The sequence below is a fragment of the Trachymyrmex septentrionalis genome, unplaced genomic scaffold (assembly GCF_001594115.1).
Source record: "Trachymyrmex septentrionalis isolate Tsep2-gDNA-1 unplaced genomic scaffold, Tsep1.0 scaffold223, whole genome shotgun sequence".
Lineage (NCBI taxonomy): Eukaryota > Metazoa > Arthropoda > Insecta > Hymenoptera > Formicidae > Trachymyrmex > Trachymyrmex septentrionalis.
In genome coordinates this window covers 82,354-109,900 of record NW_017305379.1, presented here as the reverse complement: position 1 = coordinate 109,900, position 27,547 = coordinate 82,354, and the positions used below count along the sequence as shown (strand labels likewise).

General features: G+C 32.2%; 4 protein-coding genes across 9 annotated transcripts; 2 read left to right on the top strand and 2 right to left on the bottom strand.

Annotated features, from left to right (window-relative positions):
- Window positions 1-186: 186 nt before the first annotated feature.
- On the bottom strand, window positions 187-5,844 carry LOC108748505. The gene is made up of 4 exons (XM_018486731.1): window positions 5,238-5,844; window positions 5,016-5,159; window positions 4,283-4,369; window positions 187-3,159 (listed from the first exon to the last, which is right to left on the bottom strand). Exons 1-4 carry the CDS (start codon window positions 5,376-5,378, stop codon window positions 469-471), a joined length of 3,063 nt encoding a protein of 1,020 aa, XP_018342233.1. The 5' UTR covers window positions 5,379-5,844; the 3' UTR covers window positions 187-468.
- A 1,334-nt stretch (window positions 5,845-7,178) lies between these two features.
- On the top strand, window positions 7,179-10,242 carry LOC108748506 (peptidyl-prolyl cis-trans isomerase FKBP4-like). 4 transcript variants are annotated; one of them, XM_018486736.1, is made up of 6 exons: window positions 7,179-7,367; window positions 7,622-7,960; window positions 8,445-8,565; window positions 8,643-8,890; window positions 8,976-9,485; window positions 9,819-9,899. In XM_018486736.1, exons 2-6 carry the CDS (start codon window positions 7,625-7,627, stop codon window positions 9,819-9,821), a joined length of 1,218 nt encoding a protein of 405 aa, XP_018342238.1. In that variant the 5' UTR covers window positions 7,179-7,367; window positions 7,622-7,624; the 3' UTR covers window positions 9,822-9,899. The 4 variants fall into 4 exon arrangements, with proteins under 4 accessions (XP_018342238.1, XP_018342234.1, XP_018342237.1 ...); XM_018486732.1 differs by having other exon boundaries at window positions 7,185-7,367; window positions 9,830-10,242; XM_018486735.1 differs by lacking the exon at window positions 7,179-7,367 and adding an exon at window positions 7,401-7,532 and having other exon boundaries at window positions 9,830-10,242.
- A 2,651-nt stretch (window positions 10,243-12,893) lies between these two features.
- On the top strand, window positions 12,894-16,602 carry LOC108748504 (GMP reductase 1-like). The gene is made up of 6 exons (XM_018486730.1): window positions 12,894-13,150; window positions 14,031-14,150; window positions 14,409-14,666; window positions 15,447-15,635; window positions 15,745-15,947; window positions 16,037-16,602. The coding sequence occupies exons 1-6, from the start codon at window positions 13,064-13,066 to the stop codon at window positions 16,230-16,232; spliced, it is 1,053 nt and encodes a 350-aa protein (XP_018342232.1). The 5' UTR covers window positions 12,894-13,063; the 3' UTR covers window positions 16,233-16,602.
- Window positions 16,603-16,646: 44 nt separating this feature from the next.
- Window positions 16,647-25,790, bottom strand: LOC108748502 (far upstream element-binding protein 1). Of its 3 annotated transcripts, none has more exons than XM_018486729.1 (14): window positions 25,707-25,790; window positions 25,170-25,248; window positions 24,869-25,048; window positions 24,404-24,533; window positions 23,053-23,307; window positions 22,768-22,942; window positions 22,425-22,631; window positions 22,107-22,293; window positions 21,710-21,867; window positions 21,481-21,589; window positions 21,239-21,400; window positions 20,886-21,094; window positions 20,519-20,805; window positions 16,647-16,839 (listed from the first exon to the last, which is right to left on the bottom strand). In XM_018486729.1, exons 1-13 carry the CDS (start codon window positions 25,788-25,790, stop codon window positions 20,545-20,547), a joined length of 2,196 nt encoding a protein of 731 aa, XP_018342231.1. In that variant the 3' UTR covers window positions 16,647-16,839; window positions 20,519-20,544. The 3 variants fall into 3 exon arrangements, with proteins under 3 accessions (XP_018342231.1, XP_018342229.1, XP_018342230.1); XM_018486727.1 differs by lacking the exon at window positions 16,647-16,839 and adding an exon at window positions 18,724-18,947; XM_018486728.1 differs by lacking the exon at window positions 16,647-16,839 and adding an exon at window positions 19,318-19,776.
- Between the last annotated feature and the right edge of the window lie 1,757 nt (window positions 25,791-27,547).

Here is a 27,547-nt window from a genome sequence, read left to right as displayed (position 1 = left end):
ATATATATATATATATATATATATATATAATCTCTTATAAATCAAAGTTTCAAAAATTTAAACTTTTTAAACAGCATGTTGTTTTATAAATCACATTATATTTGTATATAAATCATTTATGCACGTAAATCAGCAAAATTTCAAATTAACAAATTATGTAATTAAATGTACAGCTAAATTTGTATATTTCGTTCAGAAAATTTATATATCCATGTTGTTACTGACTGATTTCAGCAACTATGGCAGCATACATTCGTATAATAGGACATTACAATCATAGTTGTTTGGAGAGCTGTCAGAATAATTGCATTATTCTATTCTTGTTTTATGTCTAATAAATGATAAAGACATGTTATGATGCAATAGTTCTTAAAATACACTTTCCGAACGCAACCATCTGCTCATTATTATATCAAAGATGTTTTGTAATTTTTATTAATATCTTCATATAAAACATTGTCGAGTATGTCAATGAGTTGCAACGTGTTCTTGTAGATCTTCTAACGTGCGGAAGGGCTTGTCACATAATTGACATACATGCGCATTTGCATTATGTATGTCCAAATGTTCAGATAACTCTTTTTCTGTATTACACAATTCATCGCAAAGCGTACATTGATACTGATAAATCTTCAATCCTTGCTGCTCCCATTCTGCTATCGCAACTTCCTCCAAATGCGCGTGCATATGCATCTCTAACAATACCTCTGAATCAAACATCTCTGAGCATTGCCCACATTGATATGAATCGTTTGCCTTTAATTTACTTTCATTCTCATTGCCTTGGTCTATACTAATCAGATTAGGATTGTCGTCTTCATCGTCAAACAAATGCTTACCAACGTGCTCTTCTAACGCTTGATCTGACTCCAGAGTACTGCCGCAAATAGCACATTGATACTGCTCCTTGTTATTTTGTTCTCCTTCACTTTCATCATCGCAATGCTTCTGCAAGTGATCCTTCAGTACCTCCTCGTCTGTGAAGATTTTATCGCATACGAAACAAGTATACGTTTCTTTAGGCTTCGTTATAATATTTTCAGTGCTTTCCAGCTTTACACCTGTACTAGTTATTTTATCGGACTGGATATCATTCTTCTCATTTTTCATTTCCGTTTTTATCGTGGTTTCACTTCCCTGGGCTTGATCTTGAGCCTTTTGCGGCAACGCAGACGCAACCGTTACAATTTTCTGCAACGTATCAGTATTATTCAACTTTTTGTTCTCGATCACGTTCAGTTTAAACTTGGTATCGTGGTTCTCCAAGTGCTTCAAGAGAAGATTCTTCGCACGGAACATGGAGTTGCAAATATGACACTTATGATACGTTTTACATACATGCACCTTCACAAAACGCGCTTCAACTATCTCGTGACATCTCTTACAGCGCATCATCTTCTGCTTAATCTGCTGCGGCTTAATCTGTTGTGGCACGATTTCTTTATTTTGTAGTATAACCTGCACGACGGAAGCACCCGGTGCCAATTGATGAGTGCGAACGTGCGCCTCGACCTCCGTCCGACTGTGAAACATTGATCCGCATACCCCACATATATGATTCTCAACTTTGGTATACGCTGTCTTGACAATCTTTTCAGAATCAGTCTTCTGTTCATTTTGTTTCTTTTCCACTGATTTGCCGATAATGATCTGTCTCGGCGTTGTCTTGGATGTTTTTGAGTTAGTCGTTTTAGGTGTTGGACACCATTCGTTGGGATCTTCAATGCTATTATTATTCGTTGCTTCGGAATCGGAGTCTAATGAGGCATACTCACCGTATCTTACTGGAATTATGCTCGCACGTTTATTACGAGTGATAAATGGACCGGCGAGCTTACGTTTTGACGAACTCATATTTAACGCACAAGCGTTATTAATTTTATAATGCTTACTCTCCTTTGCTATGTCTAGACGTTTTACCACAACCTTCGGCTGATATCTGGGCGATTTTGCCAACACTGATACCTTGGGGCTCTGACTGTACGCATCGCTCGTATTGCCTTCAGATAATACGATATTTTTCTTTATAGCTTTTTCTATTATATCTTTCAACTTCTGGTCGAGTTTTTCCCGGAAGAAAGTAGTAGATTCTGTTTGAATGCTATCAGTTTTATTGATTTTCGCGTCGTCATCGTTCGTGCTGAATAACTTGTATTTAATTTCTTTTTGGACAAAATCTGCCAATTCGCGTTGTACACGTTTTAAAACCGACAATTCATTACCTTCTACTTCAATATTCAAACATCTTTCAATGAACTTATTGTTGGGCTTGTTATTCTTTTGGTTTGTTGTAGTTATCACGGGATTTACTCTACGCAATTGAACCGCATCGAAGATATCAGTATTCCTCTCCCGATTGCTTTCGTCAGGACTAAAGTTTTTAGAATCCTTCGTTGAATTATTACACTCTGCTTGTTCATTGTTTCCGTTCACAAGAATCAACGTAGACGTTATACAGAACGTAGTGTCACCGATCACTAACTCGGATTTCAACGAGCTAGGTTCAAAAGTTTGGTCATCATTCTCTATTTCGAATTTTTTCTCGTCATTTAATGTAAAATTATTTGTTAACAAAGATGGGGAGTTTTCTATCGAGCTGTCTACAGAGGACCTATTTCTCCCGACAGGATTTTTCTTGTTGTTTTGGTTCAACAAATTTTTGACAGTGTTTTTGTTATTATGTTGCAAAGTACTTCTCGTTCTACGTGCGTCGGAATCTATGTCTTTATCACGAAGAACATATTTCTCCGTAAGATTCGTCTCTAGATTTTTCAGCACCTTGGCTATTTTCCTTTGTCTCTCTATTTCCTTATCCTTCGCACGAGCCTTCTGCACGGGCGATAATTGCACTTCGTCGGAAGCTATGGAATCTGTATCGGATACATCCTGCCCTATTGAAGCCAAAAGCGCCTTCTTCCTCTCTACCCAACGCTTCGTAGACGCCTTTCTCCGTTCGATATTTCTGCCACGTCTTGCAGGCAATAATCTAGCTCTCATTGGTCCTAAATACATTTTACTTTCTGTACGCTCTTCGTCATTTTTCGCATTCTTTTTCAATTTAGGTGAACTATCGTTATCCGATATGCTTATTGTGTCTAGTATAATTTGGCCTGTGTCGCAAGCAATTTCCAATGAAGATGTATCTATCTTTGATTTTTTCTGAAATAGAACAATTAATTTTGGGTTGAGTAAAATATTTATCAGATACAAGAGGTTCAACATAGGAAATAGAAGCCCCAAATATTTAAGAAAGAAAAATTTGAATAAGGTAGGAATAAGAGAAAGTATAAGAGGATTAGAGAGAATGAAACTTAAGTGGGGAAATATAATAGAAAGAAATAAGTACTGACTAAGTGAGGAAAGTAGATGTACATTTTGGACAGGAGTATGTGCAGATTGCATGGAACATTATATGGAAGAGTGTCGGAAAATAAAGTAGCTGATTCAAAATATTAGGTAGGGACAGAAAGGAAATATGGAATAGACTTTCAAGTGAGGGACTGAACTCAGAAAAATATATGCTCTCCATTATTTATATTTAGAAAAATAAGTTTCTAAGAAAGTTGAAGAAAGAAAGGGAAAAGGATATTAGGAAAAAGAATGCGGAAAAAAAAGATCTGGGATGAGGAGGAAGAAGAATCGGGAACTACACAGAAGATTGGCACAATTTGATGTAATTAAATAGCAACAAGTTAAGGTAACAATAGCAGAATAACGGTTGTGATTATGTTCCGTGATATTTCTGTGATATGTAAGGATAAGAAATCTTTCTCTTCTGTGAATAAATCATTAGATAGATATAGGAATTTGTATAAAAAGAGATGTGTTGTAGCGATAGGATAATGGTATGGATGGATGATCAAGTTTATATTTATTTTATGGCTTACATTGCCAAGAAAGGACTTATAGCGGTTTTTATTAACAGAGCTGGTGCGCACACAGTGTACTTTAAAGCCATCGTACACAAATCAACGTAAAGATGTACGTTTAATAAAAATATAGAAACGAATTAAACCGCAAAATCCTCAATACATTTTATTGTGGTATTTGATAAAATATACATTGGATAATTTATTAATTGAGATATATCATTTTTACATTCAGATTAGATTAATGTACAACGGCTTTAATATGCATTGAGTGCGCATTAGCTGTCAGAAAAATACGCTATTAGTTTACATACATACACACGCGCGCGCGCACGCACACACACACACACACACACAAAGAAAATGTTACAAAACATAGAATCAATAATATTATCAAATTTATATAAAAATACCTTCTCAATACTATTATCCTGGCTGTTTCTATGTTTCCTTTCTGTATCTTTTGATGTATAACTGCTATCCTTCAAAGGATCTTCAATCTAAGATAAAAATAAAAAATGTAAAGTGCTAAAGCGACAAAAATCTAATCTACAATTTACTCTTTGTTTCCTATTTCTTGTTTTCCAATTTTTATCTCTTGCTTTTTCACCTCTTATTCTATTTCCTCATTTTCTATTGTCCAAGATAAAAGTTGATACTTTGAAGTTGATGAACTTTGATAGAAGAGATCGAAAATATGTGACAAGATGATTGTTGATAAAAACAACCATAAAGAGAAAAGAGAAAAAAAAAAGAAGCAGGAAGCAAAAAGCATATTATAAATCAGGCTTAAAAATCGATAAAGCTATATTTGTTCCTTTTTAAAAATTCTGAATTAGTTGTGAAATAATTCACACATTAAGTTAAGGTCATTAGACATACAAAAATTTTAGTCGTAATCATAAGATCGCAAGTAAATCGACTCATCACTATCAAAATTACAATCTCATGTTTTAAAACGCTTGACTGATTGACTGATATGCTTATGGCTCTCTTACAATTACAACTAAAATTTTTGTACGTGTGATGGCCTTTAGAATAAAACAAGTTATAATTGTTTCACTATAAGTTATTGCACCAGTATACATCAGTTCAGAACTTGAAGTAGAAAAAGAATAAATCTAAAAAAATACTACATCAACTTACAGTGTTATCAGACTCTTCCCACATTTCTAGTTGCTCCAGGGATTTGTTGGACTGTATAAACTGTTCTTTAAACTCGCTCCACATGTTCAGCTTGTACAAGCATACATGACACACAACTCCTGGTAGATTTTCATCATACTTGATCTGTAGACAAGCATAAGCGTTCAATCAAACATGCAATTTGACAGAAGGAACCAGTGAAATACAAAAAAGGGGACCTACATCAATGCGAGTGCACCTGATCAAGTCCTTGAGCTTGGCTTCCAAACGCTCGTCTTGCAGATTAGTCATGCAGCCCTGGTCAACCAGACAAATTCGACAACGCTCAGCCATGTTTGGTACCTCCTGCTTAGTAGACATCATTCCGATGATCGCGGCGACTCGCGGTAGCCGGTTCAGGAACAAGTTCGACAATTAACAACACTCCTCAATACGTTGCTCGTGTTCCCGTAGCGGGCTCAGGCGGGCTCCCGCACTTCGCCATTAATAACCTTTTAGTGCTGTTCCGTCCGCTTGATCCGATTGCGAACTGAGCGTCAATATGACACGGAATGCTATGCACGATCCGTCAACGACCGTAAGCGACGACCTCTCGGCAGTCTCGGCCACTATATTCAATGGAAATTTATCTCTCACTTCAACTTGTTCACGAAACGCTCTTAACGCGGCAACAGGACACATTCGCCATGATCGTAGTATAAAGCGCGCGGAACGAAAATATGGCGCACTCAACGTGCGTACTGCGTAATCGCTTGATACGAGACACGCTAGCGCTGGATGAAAACGCCTCACGGCGATTCGTCGACACATGGGACGCTCCGGCAAAAAGGATTTCCTATTGGCCCAACTGCGTAAAATTGACACGTCGTTTCGTTCGCAAGTTAATAGACGGGAATGACGATGAGGACAGATGAGGATGATATCGCTCGAGATCCTCGAGAAGGAGCCAACGAACACCGAAATAGACTTCCAAGTCGATCAAAGTCGATTTTTGTGCATAATCATGGAGCAGATCCAGGAGACGCTTATCACAGCGATTTCGGGGATCGAAAAGTGCAATAAAAAAACCAATTATACAATCAATAATTTACGGTATATATATAACGAGATTTTATTTTGGTTTCTTCTGCTGACGTATCAACACAGATTTTAATGGCTGAAATAAAATATGTCGATAACGAAGAGGAATATTGAATTAAATATCGTTACTGTACAAAAATAAATGTATTATATTACCAAATTAATAAATGATTATGTTCAGCAAAGAAAGCTCAGATTGGTTTAATATGATTATACATTCAGATCCAGTGAGGAATGAAGAGCAAGATCAATCATATTAAAGAATCTTACAGTTGCAAAGTTGCTCTTTTTGCTTAATACAGCCATTAGGTCTGTTTACATTGCTTGAAATTCCTAAAAATGTTTGCACTTAAAATGAGATAAATTAATATACATATTTGGGCGTTGAAGAAAAAGAGAAGATGCTGAGTACAGAAAGTGCAAGCAACGCGGACAGACCTAACGATTTTTTTTATAAATATAAATATTGGCGTAGCCAACATGGGACTGAGAGGCCATCCTTCTCTCCAGATCTTAAAGAATAAAAATAATTAAAATCACTTAAACGGACTATGTTTAATGAGTTTTTACAAGAAATTAATTTTAGAAAAAAAGAAAGAATTGGAGGTGAAAGATTTTCTGAGACTCCGAGACAGCTAGTGTTATAAATAATATAAATTTAAGCTTTTCTAGTTCGAAGATTCAGTTAACAATTTTAAGAGAAAAATAAAGTACATTAAAAAATTAAATATGTATAAATTTTGCCAGTAATGAATTAAAAAAAATAATATAAAACAAAATTGTACGTCCAATAATCTATACTATTCGATTATGCCCCTTCCCCAAAAATCACAATCCTATTTAGCCCTCTATAAACAAAATCCTGGCTACGCCCATGTATATAAACACTAAAGTTAATAAAAATGAGCGGGAATCGATAATGCGCAAAAAATCTTCCATTGCATTGGTAATGTAATGTAGAAATCTTTTAGAGCGGCAATCGGTAATGTAGAAATCATCAATGCTACTGCAAATTTTACCTTATTCCCAAACGGCCGGTAAAGAAATTTGGAAATGCGAATCGGCAAGAATATCGACCGTCGGAAGAATGTACGGCACCAAGTTTTCTAGTAAATTCTATAAAATTGATTTGCGCCGGTGTGTACGATTGTGAGAAGTCGTCGACCACACGATTATTTCGAATCAGCCGGCACGCGTGTTGGAAGATTGCTCAGTTCGAACGAGATTCTCTACTGCGTATATATCTGCGAACACATCCTATTTTCGTAAATCGTACGTATTCTTGGTTTTAATACTATCACACATAATTAATCCACAAACACGTGCGCATCTTGCAAAGTCATTTCCTCTCGTCATTAATATTCGTGCATTAACATTTCGAGAAAGTTCGGCGTGGAACGATTCCCAACACAACAGCGCCAAACTCGGCCAAACTCGGTTAGGTCGTTATCGCTGTATCATCGCATCGTAGACGTTATAGAAAAAGTCTTTTGGTTTGATAATCCTTTTGTCTCTTCCGCTCACAGAGAATGGTCGAGGTAGATTTGTCTCCCGCACAGGATCGCGGCGTGTTGAAGGAAATTATCAAGGAAGGAGAAGGAAATTTGACTCCTACGAGTGGTTGCAGAGTAAAGGTCCACTACACTGGTACTCTGCTGGACGGCACAAAGTTTGACTCCAGTAGAGACAAGGATAAGCCATTCAAATTTAATCTCGGAAATAACAGTGTCATCAAAGGATGGGACATCGGCGTCGCTACCATGAAGAAGGGCGAGATCGCTATGCTGACCTGTGCTCCTGATTATGCCTATGGCGAGAATGGTAGTCCACCATTGATTCCAGCTGATGCTACGTTGAAGTTTGAAGTGAGTAAATATCAATTAACATTGTTGATATAACTGGAAATATCAATGTTCTTATTTACTGAAAGGTCCAAGCGAATAAATTATTATGAAGTTAAAGAAAATTAATAGGTCAAAAACTAAATATTTCATCAGTACGACATAATTATTGAAAAATCAAAAAATTTTAAATATCTTTTACACAAAAAATATAATATCAACTTAAAAAATAGGAACAATCAATAATAATCATTTGGTATTTTTAATGTTAAAATAATCTATGATACTGGAATGTTACATAATGTATTAATCACGTGTTAAAAAAAGGTAATTTTTTATATAATTGTTATAAGATTCTTTAACATGATTATACGCATATGAATTAGAAATATTTTAATATACATATTGTATGTAAATATTCAATAAAATCTATATGTAATATATATTAAGAATTAATCAGAGAACTTAACAATCATATTCTAATATGTAACATATTCTGTTTTTCTAGATTGAATTGCTTGATTGGTCTGGAGAAGATCTATCTCCGAATAAAGATAAAGGTATTGAGAGATTCCAAATTGTTGCCGGTCAAAGCTATGCTCATCCAGAGGAAGGTAGTACTGTAAAAAGTTAGTATCATGATCTAATAGTATAAAGTATGATGTGCTATGTATTATTTATCTAATAAATTTTTATATATCTTTAGTACACTTGACTGGAAAATATAATGATGAAGTATTTGAAGATAGAGATGTAGAATTTGTTCTTGGAGAAGGAGAAGTTGCAGGAATTATAGACGGTATAGAAATAGCATTGCAGCGCTTCTTAAAGAGTGAGAAATCTAGGCTGTTCATTAGAAGCAAATATGCATTTAAGGAACAAGGAAATCCGACATTTAATATTCCACCGAATGCGGACGTAGAATACGAAGTGGAATTACAGAACTTCGAGAAGGTAATTATGATTATTGAAGCTGAATGTTTGTTTCTAATAAATTTGTAATCTGTAAATTTCTAAATTACTAAATATTATTTAATAGGAGGCAAGTATATGGTCAATGAAATCACCGGAAAAAATAGAACAAGCAAAGATGCAGAAAGAAAAAGGAACGAAGTACTTGACATCCGATAAAATCAATTTAGCCATTAAAGTGTACCAGAAAGTTTTCAAGTACTTAAATGATGCATCGAGTTTCGAGGATGATCTCAAAGAGGAGAGAGATAATCTCGTAATAGCAACTCACTTAAACCTCGCTCTATGTTACCTGAAAACCAATGAAAATGTTTTGGCTAGAGACGAGTGTGCTAAAGCTTTAGAATTGGATTCACAAAATGAAAAGGCTCTGTTCAGAAGAGGACAAGCGCATCTTGGGCTTTCATCGCCTGAAATTGCTATTAATGATTTCCAGAAGGTTCTAGAAGTACAACCGAAAAATACGGCCGCGTCTAAACAAATTTTAATCTGTAATTTACTTATTAAGAAGCAATTAGCTAAAGAGAAGAAACTTTATGCGAACATGTTCGATAAGTTTGCGCAGGAAGATAAACAGGTTTGTGAAAAACAATAATGTTGAATAATGTTTTAATCGATATATGATCTTTTTCATGTGCCGAGTTCTCGTATCAAGTATTGATCACAAAATTTATTATGAACATTTAGCTACTTGAAATGAAAATTATCTCTGCAATGTCTAATAAATATACTTGGATATCAATTATTATCCATATTTCAATATTGGCAAAAATGCCCGTAGACTCTACATTTGTCATAAATATTATGAATGATATAAAGGCTGATTATTTTAAATATTAAATAAATCTTGAAAATCTTGAAAAACAATTTGTCAATGCGTTTGCGTTTGCGTTTGACCATAAACCGTTAGTAATCTCATAGAAGGAGGAGCAAAAACTGAAGGAACAGCCAGACGTGATGCGTGGAACTCTAGGAGAATGGGGACAGGAAGAAAGACCCGGAGGTAGAGACGCGACTGCCTTCGAGAAGGAAAATCCTAACATACTTATGCTCAACGCTAATGGTTCTGGTGAATTCAAAAACATGTAAACAATGAACTTCTCTCTTTCGTTACACTGCCCCGCGTAACTGCCGATAAATTGAGGTCTCGTCAATCTTTATTTTCAGTGCCTTCTAAGTACTGCTATATATCTTTAACAAAAATCGCATGTGTTATAAACTGTATATTAAAACATCAAATGTTTAATTTTAGCGTGTAGAATTCATATGAGTCGCTATATATAAAAGTTTCTTGTACTTAATGCACATGAGCGCATCATAAGAATTATTTTAACATACTATCTTTTAATTTAAAAAAAGAGAGATTCAGTTTGTTAAGTTTTTAAAGATACAATTTTATTAATGCAGTACAATTGTTAAAGTTCGGTTACGTTACGCTTAGTTTGATTTTTATCTCTCATCAATTTCCCATTTCTATAAAATTACGTGCGATAGTTAAATCAATGTATTTTTCAAATTATGCCATTCCATTATAGTATAGTGCCATTTGTTTAAATTTTAATACATCGATCATTACTGTGTATATTGTAGATCTAGAAAAGAGTAATGTGGATTCAGTATATGTTTACACCCGCACACACACACACAATCTTTGTGAATAAATGCACATGGAATCAGACAAAAAATTTGTACATCATTATAAAAGATATATGTAAGATTGATTATATGCACAGGTAACAAATATGTAAAAATAATCTATTAACTATATAAATTTTTTTTGGCACTGATTCGTAAATTTATGTATTGTACAACATTACAAAATTTGAAAAGAACATTGCAGAATTAAATATAAGAAAATCTGACGAAAATATAATGTCATTTTGTTGTCACATCACAATCTCTAATCCTTTGACCTATAAACGAAGAATTCTCAATTCTAAATTAGTTATATTAATTTATTTGTTATGTATTTTACATGACGAACTTAAGTAGATATTATACTTATTTCTAATATACAGAAGTGATTTTTTTATGTTAGATAAAATAGTTTACACATATAATAAAATAATTTTATATTATTTTTCTTCTGTCTCTCTCTGTATAATATTATATTTTTAAATAACGTAATATATATTAAAATACTTTTGCAGCCAAAACAAGATACATGTAACTCTTTAAATACGTTGCACTTTAATACACGTCACACTTCGGACTTTTTTAAAAATATTCATAAGAAACTATATTGCTTCAGTTTGAATCTATTATTTTTGATTGATTCAAAATTAACTGTTGGTTAGAATATAAAATGTGTTCTGTCCATCTTTGACATTTTAATAAACTTTGTCACTATTGTTTCACCTAAACAAACATAATACCATCATAAAGAGCATACAGCCACGACTAAGGATGTAAATAAGTTATATATTATTTAAAAACAATTTCATAACAATAAGTAGACGTTTCGGTCAAGATTTGACTCTCTTCAGTACAATAAAATTGAATACGTTAAACATTAAAACTAAATACACAAGTCAACTGATAAATGTAGTGATAGCTAGTAACAAAAATTATTATTTCCTTATGATACAGTATTAATCGCAATCGATCGAAGTAGATTACAGTAACAGTTAATTGTTGTCGCGCTATATGTGAATAGAAAGAAATTAATTTCTTATATTGATACAATTAATATCCAATAATAGTGATATAAAAATATACGATATGCACGAACAATTGTTGAATTATATAATTTAGTAAATTAATTCAGAGAATTTCCCAGTAAACACCAACTAATAGTGAGATAATATCAATTATAATTTCAGTTATAATTTCGCATTTCACAATATAAATGTAATACAACACATATTGTACGTAACATACATTGTTTAATACAATATTGAAGAGATAGGGCTTTTGAATAAATATATATATTATTTATTCGTTTTATTGAATATGAAATAATTATACATAATATTGATGTTATTATTATTAATTGATGTTTACTGAGTTTAAATAATTTTTAATAAATTTGAAAATGTTTTGCCAAATAAAATTTTTGGTGAAACTTTAATGACAATGTAAAATTAAAATTTAATGATAAAAATGTAAAAATCAAGCATTTTGAAGTGACCGTTTAAGTAAATACTTTACTTAAAGATTCAGCCTGCTCAATTATCTAGATGTATCGTCTAGACCTTCTGATAAGTTATCTGCAGTATTAGTACATTAAACGTGCATACATACACGTTTATGTCTCCAGGGATGGCTTTACAATCTTTCGAGTCATCACAAAGATCAGGATTTTGCGCAATGCGACCATCGGCTGGCGTTCATATCCAGAGTGATAAAAATCCGAATTGAACACTGACCTCAGCTGCATCGCGATTTCCATAAAGTAGCACTCGATAGAAATCGACGGTTCATAAATCTCGTCGGAAATGTTCGGGATTAACGCATAATTAATGTTTCATGACGTGCATTTTTTGAAGCACGGCGGGATTCCTTTGTGAATTATTTTTGTTATTACACGAAAAATAACTAAAAATTTAGCTGGATTATAAATCTGAAAATAATTCTATTGAATTATCAAAATATACTTATGTAGGACGCTCAAATTGATTGCTAGAATATCAAAACTTTTTGCAGCATTCCTCATCATGGTTGAAATTCTTACAAGATATTTTGATGATCTAACAAATTAATTTTCAGAACTATCTAAATTTTTAAATATTTCAGAAACATTGTCAGGATATGAACTTCCAATATAAATGTTGACAAGCGGATTTTGACGTCCGGCGACACCCTTTTAACACATCCTTCCTTTTCCAATACATCCCCTGAGTATATATTGCAGAATAAGTAATCACGACTCTCAGAGCGCCCGCAGACCGCACCGCCCTGGTTCGATAAGGGGGGAGAGAGAGAAAGAGAGAGAGAAAGAGAGGGACAAAAATAGCTCTGTCTTCCTCGCACGAACGGCGTATCAAATGTGCCATGCCTGGGTGTACCAGCCAGTGGAAGAACGTCCGCGGTCACGGGTTCTTCGTTCTCTCCAGTTCGGTATTCTCCCTTCTCGGTACGTGGCAATTAGTGAGCGAGGTCGAATAGTCTTCTGTTAAAAGTATAGACCGCCGAGAGTGATTCCGCACCGCCGCGATGCCGAATATAATAAATGACATAAAATTGGACTTTAAAGATGTGCTGCTACGCCCGAAGCGGAGCACGCTGAAAAGCCGATCGGACGTAAGTATTGCCGTTTTTATATAATTTGGTATACATATAAGTCGGAATTGCATCCTTCGCGTTGGGAATAATTGCACGCATCTTCGGCGAAAGAAAAGAATTAAGGAAAAAAAAAAAATGAGACATTATTCATTGCGCAATATCGCAAGTCCGTTATATATCCGCTGAGTATATTTTCGGAAACGAATATGTTTGATTTTAAATTCGATCGTTCGAATTGCACGCGTGTACGTGCGTGCGCGCGTGTATAATAAATTACAGGCCGCCGTCGGCTGAGTCGGCTCAATTATGCGTCCTGCAGAATTAATGTTCGCATGATCGCTTCGAGTCAAAGCTCCCGAATTTATACTCCCTCAGTAAATTTTCTCTATTGATTTAATTCTTGCTACTTCCTGTACTCCGGATTGATTTCATTGTTTAAATTTATGTCGACTGACCTTGCATCCTGCATATTTTTATGAGAAAATTAACATAAATTGAAGATTAACAAAAATTATTGTTGTATTTTTTTAACTTTTTGTTATAATGAGATTATTAATATAATATTTGCATATATTATGTTATATTAAATCTTTCAATTTTATTTATTTGATATATATATATAATATTTGCATATATTATGTTATATTAAATCTTTCAATTTTATTTATTTGATACATATATATTTCTGTCCTGTACCAGTATTAATAAAATAGTTTGTATTGTTTTTATATATTTTTATATAGGTGTGTATAAAGATATCAGTTATACATAACATTGTGTGTATGAGTTAAATATATTGTTTTTGATACCTAAATATCTTGTTTCTAAAATTTTTGTATTGTTAAAAATAAATTTATTTTTTAAACAAAAATCTCTGATCTTCTGACTGTTATTTCAGGTAGATCTTTTCAGAGAAATCACCTTTCGCAATTCTAAACAAACATACAGAGGAATCCCCGTGATGGCTTCTAATATGGATACAATTGGAACGTTTGAAATGGCAAAAGCTCTTTCAAAGGTAAAATAATTTAACAATCCATTTCGAAATAAATTGAAAAATTTTTCATCGGATTTAAATTTTAAAATACGTCAATAGACCCTTTCTACTTATACGTATATCTGCATATACATATATCTGCATACATATATTTGCATACGTTAAATAAATATAAATTAAAAACTTGTATATATAACATTAATATATTCATGAAACTATGCAAATAAAATTATTTGAATATACGAATATAATGGGTACTTATTGTGTATATTCTTTTAGCATGGTCTTTTTACTACGGTTCATAAATATTATACCGCAGATGAATGGAAAGACTTTATCGCGTTAAATCCTGATTGCGCAAAGAATGTAGCAGCAACTTCAGGAACAGGAAAAGAAGATTATGAACGGCTTTCAAGCATTTTGGAAGTTGTACCGGAATTATCATTCATATGTTTAGATGTTGCAAACGGATATTCACAGAATTTCGTAGAGTATGTGAGAAAAGTAAGAGTGCGATATCCGAATCACACTATAATTGTAAGTATAATTGAATATCTCATTATCTTTATATATGGTGTCTCAAATTTAAATTGCCAAACTTTGCGAGCGATAGGAAATCGATATGAATTAAGAAAATAGACCTTCGAAAATATGTTTGTTTTTGCTTTGTTTTGAAGAAAATCGCAAAAAAAGACAAATCATAATTTTCAAAATATTATTGTTTTTGAAACGGAATATTATTATTTTCGTGTACGATTTCAGCGATAATGCTTCAGAAGCAGTACGAAAGTACGCATGCCGATTTCCAAGCAAGAGTTGTGCCGGATCAGCAAGTCATTATGTTGACTAGATCAATGTTTGGCAACACGAGCTGCTCGTACAAAATGCAATGCGTGCAAAAGGTCAACATTTTGGACTATATCTGCATTAAACAAGTAATAACGTGAATAAATAAGTATGAATGAATAACTAACAAATAGGTACAAAAATGAAAACTACGTTTTGTCTTTTTTTTCTTCAAAACAAAGCAAAAACAAGCACATCTCTAAAAGACTTCTTCTTAATTTATTGATCTCTTACATGCACTTATAAGGCCTGTTCTTTTTAGCTGAACTTTTACACCAGTTCATCTTTCTTCCTTTTCTCTTTAGGAGGAAAGAAGAAAAAAAGATGAACTGGTGCAAAAGTTCAACCAAAAAAAACGGGCCTATATAATGTTTGGCCATTTAAATTCGAGACATCCTGTATAGGTTCAATTATTTAAACGCCAATGCATATTTTGTATTTAAACAAAAAGATTAATTGCTGCCACTACAGGCAGGAAATGTTGTAACAGGAGAAATGGTGGAAGAACTGATACTCTCAGGAGCGGACATAATTAAAGTAGGAATTGGTCCAGGTTCCGTGTGTACAACGCGGATGAAAACCGGTGTTGGTTATCCACAACTGAGCGCTGTAATTGAATGCGCGGATGCGGCGCATGGTTTGAAAGGCCACATTATTGCCGTAAATATTTTACTATATTCTGTATCACAAATGGCACAAATAATCGTTGAAAGGTCGTTTTTATTTATACACATGTATTTATGTTTACTGATTGATGTTCATTGTGCAGGATGGTGGATGTACCTGCCCTGGAGATTTAGCGAAAGCGTTCGGTGGTGGTGCAGACTTTGTCATGGCAGGTGGAATATTTGCAGGTCACGATGAATGTGGGGGCGAAGTTATAGAAAAGAATGGAAAGAAGTTCAAACTTTTTTATGGAATGTCCTCCAATACAGCCATGATGAAGCACGCTGGTGGTATTGCAGACTACAGGTGAGACTGCAACAAGTTATAGCACTACAAACAAGTATGTGTGTAGAGATAATTAATGGAAAATCGTCCGTCCTTATTTCAATGCGTAGATCTTCAGAAGGAAAAACTGTTGAAGTGCCTTACAAAGGTTTAGTCGAAAACACTGTGCTGGATATACTAGGCGGCTTGAGATCCGCCTGCACTTATATAGGAGCTCAACGTTTGCGCGAATTACCACGACGAGCGACGTTTATACGCTGCACGCAACAATTAAATCCCTTGTACGGACTACCCCCAGTAACATAAAGATTTATAATTATTAAATTGTGCTCCTTAGTAAAAGGCTTAGGAAAAAAATGTTTAACGCCAATATTTGATTGTGTATTATTTGCTGGCAAATAATGTTTATATATGGACGAAAATGCAATCTTGTAAAATATTTACCACTGTATCGTGTAATGATGTTTAAGTATTACGAATTAATTATGCTCAAATGAAAGAACGTTATACAATACATTATACATCTTCATGCACAAATAAAGAATTCCGTTATATTAAGCCGCCGTTTCATATCATTAAAGATATTCTGTTATTGAATAATCAATCATATATTATTATGTATCAATCTATCCTACAGCCATAAATTGAGATGCTTTAATTATCTTTAATTATACATTTCATATTTAAACAACGAATGAGTAACACTAGCTTATATGTGTCGTTCTTTTTATTATGAATATGCACATGTGTATTTTACAATTCTTATATGAAATGTGCATTGTACTACCTATAGTAAACTCTACTCTCGGTTTAATATTTTACAGAAATATTTATAAGTGAAAATTTTTCGTACGTATTTGCTATTTGCTTCTCTTGATCAGAGAAACTGGAAAGTTTTCTGTTGCGCCTGTCCCTGAAACATTCGCCAATGTTAATTAATTATGTGCACAAAGTATAAAATATAACAGAAAAATATTTTAACTGATAAAAGAAATTTAGTATACATAAAAAGAAAGAGAGAAATATTATTGTGCTATTATAATAAAACAAAAACATAATTCACAAGGTTGTGAATATCGATACTAGAGGTTTGACAATATAATTGATTAAAATACTTGCCAGTAATGTATATGGAGCGAATAATCGCCCTACTTATGTTCTATCATATTTTCTATATTATATTTGCAATAAATAGATTTCGTATAAAATATTTAAAACTTGTACATAAATAATCCTTCGAATATAATTAAACCTAATATATGATCCATAAGTAAAGTTCCTGATTTTTTTTACTTATAATACATGTTCTTATTACATTATATTCTACTATTCTAATTTTATTTAATAATTAATATCTGTGCAAAGTAATATTAAAAATATTATGAAATAATGCGTAAAATTTACAACAAAAAATTTTCATATTGTGAAAGAAGAGATATTTACGAAAATTACTTGATTATGCATTATATTTATAAAATGTAATGTCTAAATAATGTAAAGAAAAAGTCAAGTAATTATTATATATATTTTTCGTTTGATACCTTATTCAAAACATTTTTCAAATAACATAATAAATGTATTTTAAATATCTTTTAATTAAATTATAAATATAATTGAAATAATGCTACAAAATGTACTAAATGAAAACATAAATTGTTTTATTAACAAATATTAATGCGTGGAAGGTATATATAAATACTAACATAAAAAAAGTATTACTACATGTCTAGATACATACTTCCTTTGTTACATCAAACACATAAGTAACAGAGCCAAATATAAATTTATGTAAATTTATATTATATAGAAATTTACATAAAGTTATATTAATTTTGAAATAATATCCTTTTCTTAAGAAATGACAAATTTTTTCAAATTATTTTCTAAAAATAATTCATGCTTCTTGAAATAATATAATTGTATAAACATAAACGTATTAATTTTGTATGGAATATATTTTTTAAAAAATGTGTAATTTTTTTTAACATTACAATCAAACTATAGTTGAAGACATAAATTGATTTTTTTAACAATTCGTAATTTTATATTGCATTAAGCTAATGAAAATAGTAATATGTAATTATTTATCATTCCTATCTAACTTTCAATTGTAACGTAATAAAATTACTGTAACAAAATACTAAGATTTTCATTAACTTTCTTTTTTACCGAAAAAATGAGTATATAGATATGTGTTTTTAAGTTTATTATAGATACTTTATTATTTACGAATATATTTAGAAAGATTATATTGGATATTAGATATATTTCAAATTTTATCTCTTTTTAATCAGTATAGTTAATGTATTATTTTATACATATTGTTTCAAACATTGCATATTATATATAGACGAGAAAGATTAAAGACAAGATCAAAAAGTACAATAATTGCATTAGCTAGGAAGCACATTGATATTTACATATAATGGAATAAAATTTCTAATTAAGATTGCGTTAAAATAAAATTATTTTATTAATAGTAAATCAATCTTACTTCAATATACAATCTTAATTATAAACCTTATCTCATTTAATATGAAAAATAAAGACTATTAAAAGAAATTGTATCTGATAAAATTTTTGCCGATTAAATTTACCAAAAAATGTATAGTTCGGATAAAAAGCTTCCAACCTGAATGGATACATTCTGTATCCATTTATATAAATTAGTTGAAATACGTAATAAAAAGACATACAAAAATTTGAAATATTTTACATATGACTAGTTAAGTCTTTTGATACTTAATTATCGGAAATGAAAAGCCAATATACTTCGTTATGTATATCGTATAAAAGCACATGTAATACTGGCTAAGTAATATTTAGAATATTGTTAGTAAATTATATTCCATATTATGAGAGAGTTATGTATATCCCGTCCGATTAATCTCCGGTTCGCAGGTCCTGATTCCTTTGTATACATGTAGATTAATGCTGAATGAAACATTTTAAACTGTAGATGTCCCATGCCATGACATATTGTAGGACGGGTAAACCTCTCTAATTGGCTGCTCCAAATATCTAAAAATAGTATTGGTGTTTCACGAGAAAGCAAACGAAAAACCAAAGTAACATTGTATTTAACACAAGTGCAATAGAACATATGCATATATAAATGTCATATTATGCATCTTTCGTATACAGTAGAAGAACTTTCATGGGTAATGAAACACATGGCAGCTGTATCAATTATAGCATTTCGTATAGTCAAGAGTTTTATAGTTATAATAAAACACGAGTGTTTCAGGTAAATAAGTGTCTTATCAAGATATATGTAATAATCTATTATAGTAATATATCGTTCATAACAACGCATTTTTCTAAAGATATAGTTTAACAAATTTAATGAAAGAGAGAATAAGAGATAGATAGATAGATAGATGATAGATAGACAGATAGAGATAGATAAAGAGAGAGGATGGCAATAAAATGGTACAGATGTCGATCCCTCGTTCCACTTTCTGACCCGCTGCTTCACCTGCCAGCTTCAACTTATATTACAATAATACATGTTATGGAACAAAAATACATACAATATGATAAGTAAAACACAGATATCATATTGATACTATTTATAATATTAATTTCAATCAACTTCTCTTGCTCGATACTTTTTGTTACTTAAACTTAGAACGATGGATATCCTATAGTATATGTATATATATATATGTACGTGTATATATATAAAAAACACAAGACGTTTTATAGTATAAACAGAATATAATCGATTCTCATGACATTCTCAAAGATATATGAAGATTATGAAGCAGTCAACTAGTTATGATAAAAGTATATATGGAGATATAGCAGGTATTAACCGCATCCGGATGGAAAGCTATCTGAAAACTATCTGAAATAAACAAATAATTATGGTAAAAAGAGATGATCCATATACACAAGAAACAGATTTTATTTCAAAGGTGTAAAATATATCATTATACAAATCATCATATAAACCGTGAAATTATCATAGATTTTATGTTTTGTAAAAATTTAATTCAAATTCCCTGAAAGAGGTTCAATGAATATCAATAGATAAAATTATTCTTACACCATTGATTTATAATATGTCGAAATATCAAGCCAATATAAAGATGAGTATCAAAATAATATAACCAAAGGTAAATAAATAATTTAACATTAAGTAACTGTTAAATAATCAAATTTTCAAATAGAGTAATAGAATAATAGACTGTATACAAACAACATAAAAATTATGACTTCTTGATGTTAAATTTATATATTTTATCAATATATAACAAAACACTCAAATTTATATCAGTTTAATATAACAACAAGAACATTTAGAAAATTATATGAACTTTAATCATAATCATTATTTTTTAGCTTTCATTTAACAGTTAGCACTATTAAACAAATTATTAGATTTTTATCTACTGTACAAAATAAAGTTTTTTTTACAAAACTATTTGTCAAATAAAGATGAATAAACTAAATTGTAATAATTAACTTGACCTATAATATATCATTAAAACTGTATGCTTCATACAATTTTCTGAACGCCTATTGTATATGTATACATACATACACACACATATATATATATATATATATATATCGTATTTACTTACAGCTTGCCTTTTTTTCAAATGGAAGTTTAATTCTCAGAAGTAGACTGTGTGTATGGATAATTCTGATATCCTGTTGGAAAAGATGGGTTTTGTTGTCCCGTTTGTGGTTGAGAATTGGATCCAGTATTCGCTGCGTAATAACCAGTTGGCGCAGAACCAGCGTTCATCGTTGGATAACTTCCGTAAGCTTGAGGGAATGCATTAGGCGTGGTACCTGGTGGACCAGCCGATTGTCCCTGAAGAGTCTGCATTTGTTGCTGGGCCATTTGGTTTCCTTGCATTCCGAGCTGCAATAATATTACATATATCACATAAAAAAAATACAACATATTAAAATACAATAAATATTATATTTTAAGGAAAATACCTTGCCCGCCTTCATTTGAGCTTCTATCGCTTCCGCTTCTTTTATTTTACCGATACTTCTGTAATATTCTGCCCACTGTACGCTATAATCGGCTTGACCGCCATTTTGTGCGGCACCTGCCTGCTGTTGCTGCTGCGCCTGTTGTTGCGGCTGTTGATTTGGCCCAGCGGTACCCGTTGTTGTTGGATTAGACTGATTTTGTGAATTGCCTAAAATATTTTAATAACATTGTATTTAAGAATATTTTAATATTTTAGAGAATATTTTAATGTTTGGTAGAATTTGGGCAAAAAATTATACTACATCTGTCAACAAAGATTTTCTTTACAGCATAACATTATAAACATGTTTACCTCCTTGCTGATTATGATCTTGTTTTCCTTGTTTTGCTTGTTGTTCGATCATATCTGCTTCTCTATGCATGCCTAATGACCGATAATACTCCGCCCATTGAGCGCTATAGTCAGGCTGACCAGTCTGCGGATTGACTTGTACAGGAGCTTGATTAGGATTGTCTGTAAGAGTAAATGTATCGCGTAATAGATGTAACACTTACCTCCTTGCATGCTATAAGGAATCATAAAACCATACATACTTCCATCAGTGGATTGTGGTTGGTTTGGCCATGCTTGATATCCTGTATTCCAATTTGGATTGTATCCCACTGCTCCTTGTGCTGCAGTATATGAAGAACCAGCTGGACCCTTTAAATAATAAATAAAATAAATAATAAGGACTCTTTAAATAATAAATATTACCAAAAAAAAATGTCTTACGTTAAGAGATAGTCGTATATGTATAATTAAACGTATAACTAAACGTACCATGCCCAGCTTTTCACTAAATATTCTCTTTGCATGCTCGACTTGTTCAGGATTTCCTCGAATAATGAAAATTTTTTCATTCTCATTACTTTGATTCCTTCTATCTAATTCACAATGTGCTCCTGTCTGTTGATTTATCTGTTTGATAGTCTCACCACCTAGAATAAAAATTGTATGAGAACGTATAAGAAAAATGCATGATAACGTACAGAAAACGTATACAAAAAATGCAAGATAACGTATAAGAAGAGAACATTACATATATTACATTATATATTTATATATATTTATTATATATTTATATAAATGTAATTCAGAATAAAATAATCAAGATTTTAGAGGTTTCAATAATGCATATATATCTCTGTAATTAACACATATAGTGAATGAAATAAACCTTTGCCAATTATAATGCCACATTTGGAAGAAGGAACGGTAAATGTTGTTTCAATTTTATCTTGCATAGGGCCGCCTTGTCGTCTATCCCAAGTTCCGTATTCATTTGGATTACGATTGCCGCCAAAACCATTACCTCTCGGGCCGCTGCCTCTGCCTCCCATATTATTTCTACCATCATCTCTCCTCTAAAAATAAAGAATAACATATATACTTAAAAAATGAATGAGAAGAATTGATTATAATGTTATATTATTAGCTTGTATGTAGACATATGCATTCTAACAAATTCGTATATAAGTATATAAAATTTATTTACCATGACACTATCAATCAATTCCTGAATTCGTTGACGAGCCTGTTCAACGGCTTGATGCTTCCCTGACAATAAACATTTTCTATCGCCAGGGCCCTCTTCTCTTCCTTGTTGGAACTGAACTTTAGCTCCACTTTCTGCTTGTATCTTTTTTATCATATCTCCGCCTTTACCAATAACGACACCAACAGCGGCTCTTGGAACGAGTACCTATATTATATGATAATTTCATAAATTTTAAGAATAAAAAGATGCATCACTCGATTTCTTTTTCTCTCTACGGTCAAATTCTCAGCCAATAAATATTTTTAATTACACTTGTAACATAATAAAAATCATTATTAACCTCTACTCCATCACTATTTGTAGGACCATGATTAAAACCACTATCATTAGAATAATTTCCCGTTCTATCAGTAGCACCTCTTCCTCCTCTATGAAACATTTGTATTTCTTTTTCAGCTATTAATTCATAGACTAATTGCTTTGCATATTCAACTTTTTGAGGATCTCCTGTTATTCTATAGAAAAAAGATATCAAGCTTTAAATAATTATGCCATATTGCTCTGATAAATCAAGCTAAAAGAGATAATTATTTGTATATGCAGGAAAAACATTTGTGTATTTTACCTTAAAGGCTTTTCTTGTTCTTGAGATGGCCCTTCCTGAATGACAACCATTTTAGCTCCAGATTTTTCTTGAAGCTGTTTTATGGTTTCTCCTCCTTTGCCAATTATCAAACCGACTTTAGGACCTGGAATCATTATCTCGACAAACCCTGGATGTCCCATCATTCCGCCACTGCTACCACTCATATTCATATCACCGATTCCTTCACTTCTGCTTCTTTGATTTACTATTGATAACACAAGCTCCTTTGCTCGACTGAAACACATAAAATACCAAAGTACAATATTTTTTCAACTAAATTGTTTTACATGTGTCAAAAGATTTAATCAACAACGATAAAATTTGTTTGCAACACATAAATATGCACTAATATCTATTGCGGATCAAAATTATATATCACATTTGTAATATATAGTTCTTTTTTCTAATGACCAATATCTTCAAAAGGTATAATAAAAGGTTTCAAAAATTTTATATCAAAATGCCATATATAGGTATTAAAATGCCATATATAGGTTTAAACAATTTCAAATAAATAAATAAAATTTTCTTCATGTTGTGATTAACACGTCCCCATGCATATCCTATCCTCCTTCCTTCCTTTTTCTCTCTCCATATCCTATTAAAAGCAAAAAACTATTAGTAAATACAAAATTATTAAATTAAAAGATCAACTCATTAATCAATTTTCAATGGTCAGAAATTCTGAAGCTTATAGAAAGTCAAGTATTGAACCCGCTATTGGCATCCAGGAGCTAAATAAAGAGTCTGTAAAACATTTCATAATCAATATGCGAAAGCATATGTCTTACATTTGTAAAATGCATGTTAGGACGAAATTGTAGCGTATATAAAATATACTGACATACATAAGCTGTTATTAAAATTATATCTCAATTACATTGTCTAATAATAGGATCATAAAGCATTGTGCAATATTTATACATTGTCATAACATCGTATTTGATATAAAACGATTTTTCAGTCATTTTTGGGGAGTGACAAGATGGGAGTGTGGTGAAAACATTTACACTTAAATAAATTAGAATGTAAAATGTCCCTACATAAATTTAAGGAGGATAGCAGATTTGCTTGGCTGATTTACAATTAATTTTGACAGAAAAGTATTTTTCATAACCCAGAATCTATAAACATAGAACTTGAACTGACAATCATATCCCATTTCAATAAAATACAAAGTAATTGCATTCAAAGTCAACAGACAAAAGTAAATTCATTATCATTCATTGTGTGGTAAATTCTTATCATTCATCGTGATATAAAGTCATGGTATTGCATTGCATACAAAATAGTTATAAAATTAACAAAATAAGAAGGGAAAACAAGTTACTTGACAGCTTCTCGTGAACCAGTTAGCGTGCAAACACGCTCAGGTAGCCCACCGCTTTCTGGTGCCATTTGAATCTTACATCCTGTTTCGGTTTGCAATCTTGTTATCTGTTCTCCACCTCTGCCAATTACTGTAAATATATTATTATTACTTAAACGTAATTACATATCTAATGCTCCTATTATTACGTTTTCAATTACAAGTATAAAAGAACCAATCAATACAACAAAAATAATACACATAACTATTCTAAAACGCAACAAGTATTTTCTAGATTAATGTTAAGACAATAATAATACTTAAGCTATTAAATTTATATGGTAATATTATCATATGTCACAATATAAATAATAAACTGAGGATATCATAACACAGCAGGTTTTTAAATAAGAGCAGATTTAATGTAACATATCATAGAATATTCATACACAGAATACCAGTAATCTCTTCCATAATTTTACTTACTTAAACCAACCATTTTGTCTGGAACTCTGATATCTTCATTGCACATACTACATAATGGATTGGAAGAAGGCGGTCTGGCTCCTTGACCACTTGAATCTCCAATGGAATTACCTGCAGGTCCTCCACGAATACCTATTAAAGGATCTGCTACTAACGATGCCATTTTTTTTGCTTCTGGCTCTAAAAATACAAAACATAACACAATGTTAATACAGATTATACACAAATCTAAAAAACGGTTAACCTTTATTAATAAAGATCTATAGAAGAGATCAATATATTTTGAAATATGAAATATTACCTGAACTATCTTCAAGAGGACGTTTTAACTTGGAATCCTGATTATTTTGAGCACCACCGGGATTTATCTTCGCAGCAATCTGAAAAGATTAATCAAATATATAAACTTAGAATAGAATGCTTTACCTTCTAAACTGAATTATTATATACTTCTGTATAAATATTTCAGTTAAAATGAAATATTTACAAATATTATATTATACAAACATTATAATATATCCTCGACGAGCCAAATTGGTTATCACTATAAAAAAAAAAAAAGAGAAAACTGAACGAAATGTTATAAACAAATCCTATTCTGATATTAAGAGATTTACAAATGTGAATCAATCTAGCCAGGCTTCTATATTGTAGAAATTTTCCTAAATTGGTTCACTGTGTATAAAATAACGTAATTCGAGAAGTAACTGTCGCGTCGGAACGGCCGCGAATTGCCGCGAGGATTCGAGGAAGTGACGCTCAACCCGCATGTAGACGCACACGACTGACACAGCGCCGTCAGCTATCGTCGACGTGTCCATCGCGGAATCGTAATTACCTGCTTGGCGCGTTGGAGTGCCGCCGCGAATGCGGTACTTTGGCTGAAGTTCTGAGGCGGAGCGACCGCTGAGTAGTCACTCATGTTGGTGCATGAAGTTATTGGGACGGGTTGAGGAATCTAGTTAACGTTGTTGGTGCTGGTTCAATCACCGGCTATCCCAACGATTCGCCTTACCGTTGCGAACGGTAACGCGATGAAACGGAAATGCGATCTGCAGACGCGAGAAATAACACTTTTATGGAACGTACGACGCCGTACGCGAAGAACAGAAAAGTTTGTTCACTTTGCGGCAGTCGCGAGTGAAAGAACCGTACTTTCACGGGGGAACGCAGGAGAACTACACAGCGCAAGCGTCCGCCGTTGGGTGCGCGGTCTTTTTAGTACGGAAACTTGCGGAAACTTGCGCTCTCGTCATGATTCGTCAATAATTAGGGACGCGGGATCACGTGGTGCGATGCTATCGAGAATGGTCAAGATTGACTGCGTTCAGAATTATCATCCGAATGTCCAGATGTTGTTTTATTCTTGTTGTTCATAAATGTTAAACAAGGATAAAAGAATATCTAGATGCATCCGGATGACGATTCTGAACGCAGCTTTGCAAGGCTGCGTTCAGAAATATTATCTTAGTCCCTCTGCGCATATCGTTTTATTCTTGTTGTTCACCTAATTTTAAACAAGGATAAGATAATACATGGAGATATTTCCGAACGCAGCCCAACTATTGTAATATTCTTTAATATGATTGGTCTTGCCCTTAGTTCTTCACTAGATCTAAATGCATAAACTAATCATATTCAAGAATTTTACAACAGTAAAATTTTTCATTAAAATTGCGGAACTGCTTTTTCTGCTGAATGCAGCTATGTATTCCAAAATGAATCAGAGCTGCGTTCAGATTCCTACTTGCGTGCTTCATGGGTGTCGTGTCATCCTTGTTTAACGTTCGGTAAACAGCAAGGATATGACATCCGGGGAGTACCGAGATGGAAATCCGAACGTAGCTCAGTAATATTAAAATCTGTTGACGTATTTGATTTGCTGACTCAGCTCAATCGATCAATAGTCTGTCCTTTTAATCATATTTCTTACACTTTAACTTTTCTTTTGCAACTAAAAAGAATAGACTATAGGTCTGTATTAATATCCGTTGATCTTACTTTTAGAATATATGTAAATGATTCTTAATATACAACCACATTATTAAGTCATTTTGCGATATAATTGTAATTCAAATTAAAATGCAATTATTCTTTGTATACTTATTATACTCTTCTTCTTTGTATACTTATTATAATCATTTCTTGTAAAAATTTTTTGTAATCCGATTTCACTTACACGTTCTGCTTGCAACATTATTCTTAATGAAAAAAATTACACAATTAAGTTATGCTCGATTTGTTAGAACTTGCATAAACTGTTTGCATAAGTATCATCCTTAATGAATAAAGTTACACGAAGATAATACACTTATATAATCATTTTTATAAACTACGTTTGCTGAACAGTTAAAAGCATCCCACATATAGCTGCTCATAATATGAAACATATATAACAAAAGAAAAAGGTTAACAATAAACAATTTATATATACTATATATTTCTTTTAATAAGAATAGATTCATCATTTATCGCAATCCTTTTCTGTATATCTTTTATCCTACAAACAAAATTAATATATAATATATACAATTTTAATAAACTAAAAAACGTAGGATATAACAGAGCACAGAAAAGGACATAATCATTAAATAATCACATTATACGTTTTCATATTCAACATACTAATAATAATAACTTTTTTTTATATTACATGGCATTTACTTGTATTAAATTGTG

Coding starts and splice junctions, on each gene's coding strand:
- LOC108748505 (XM_018486731.1), bottom strand. CDS start 5,378: ATGATGTCTACTAAGCAGGAGGTACCAAACATGGCTGAGCGTTGTCGA. Junction 5,160..5,237: donor TCAGGTGCACTCGCATTGAT/GTAGGTCCCCTT, acceptor GCTTGTCTACAG/ATCAAGTATGATGAAAATCT. Junction 3,160..4,282: donor AGGATAATAGTATTGAGAAG/GTATTTTTATAT, acceptor GTTCTATTTCAG/AAAAAATCAAAGATAGATAC.
- LOC108748506 (XM_018486732.1), top strand. CDS start 7,625: ATGGTCGAGGTAGATTTGTCTCCCGCACAGGATCGCGGCGTGTTGAAG. Junction 7,961..8,444: donor ATGCTACGTTGAAGTTTGAA/GTGAGTAAATAT, acceptor CTGTTTTTCTAG/ATTGAATTGCTTGATTGGTC. Junction 8,891..8,975: donor AATTACAGAACTTCGAGAAG/GTAATTATGATT, acceptor ATTATTTAATAG/GAGGCAAGTATATGGTCAAT.
- LOC108748504 (XM_018486730.1), top strand. CDS start 13,064: ATGCCGAATATAATAAATGACATAAAATTGGACTTTAAAGATGTGCTG. Junction 14,667..15,446: donor ATCCGAATCACACTATAATT/GTAAGTATAATT, acceptor CTGCCACTACAG/GCAGGAAATGTTGTAACAGG. Junction 15,636..15,744: donor TGAAAGGCCACATTATTGCC/GTAAATATTTTA, acceptor TTCATTGTGCAG/GATGGTGGATGTACCTGCCC.
- LOC108748502 (XM_018486729.1), bottom strand. CDS start 25,790: ATGAGTGACTACTCAGCGGTCGCTCCGCCTCAGAACTTCAGCCAAAGT. Junction 25,049..25,169: donor TCCTCTTGAAGATAGTTCAG/GTAATATTTCAT, acceptor TTGTATTTTTAG/AGCCAGAAGCAAAAAAAATG. Junction 22,294..22,424: donor AATTGATTGATAGTGTCATG/GTAAATAAATTT, acceptor CTTTATTTTTAG/AGGAGAGATGATGGTAGAAA.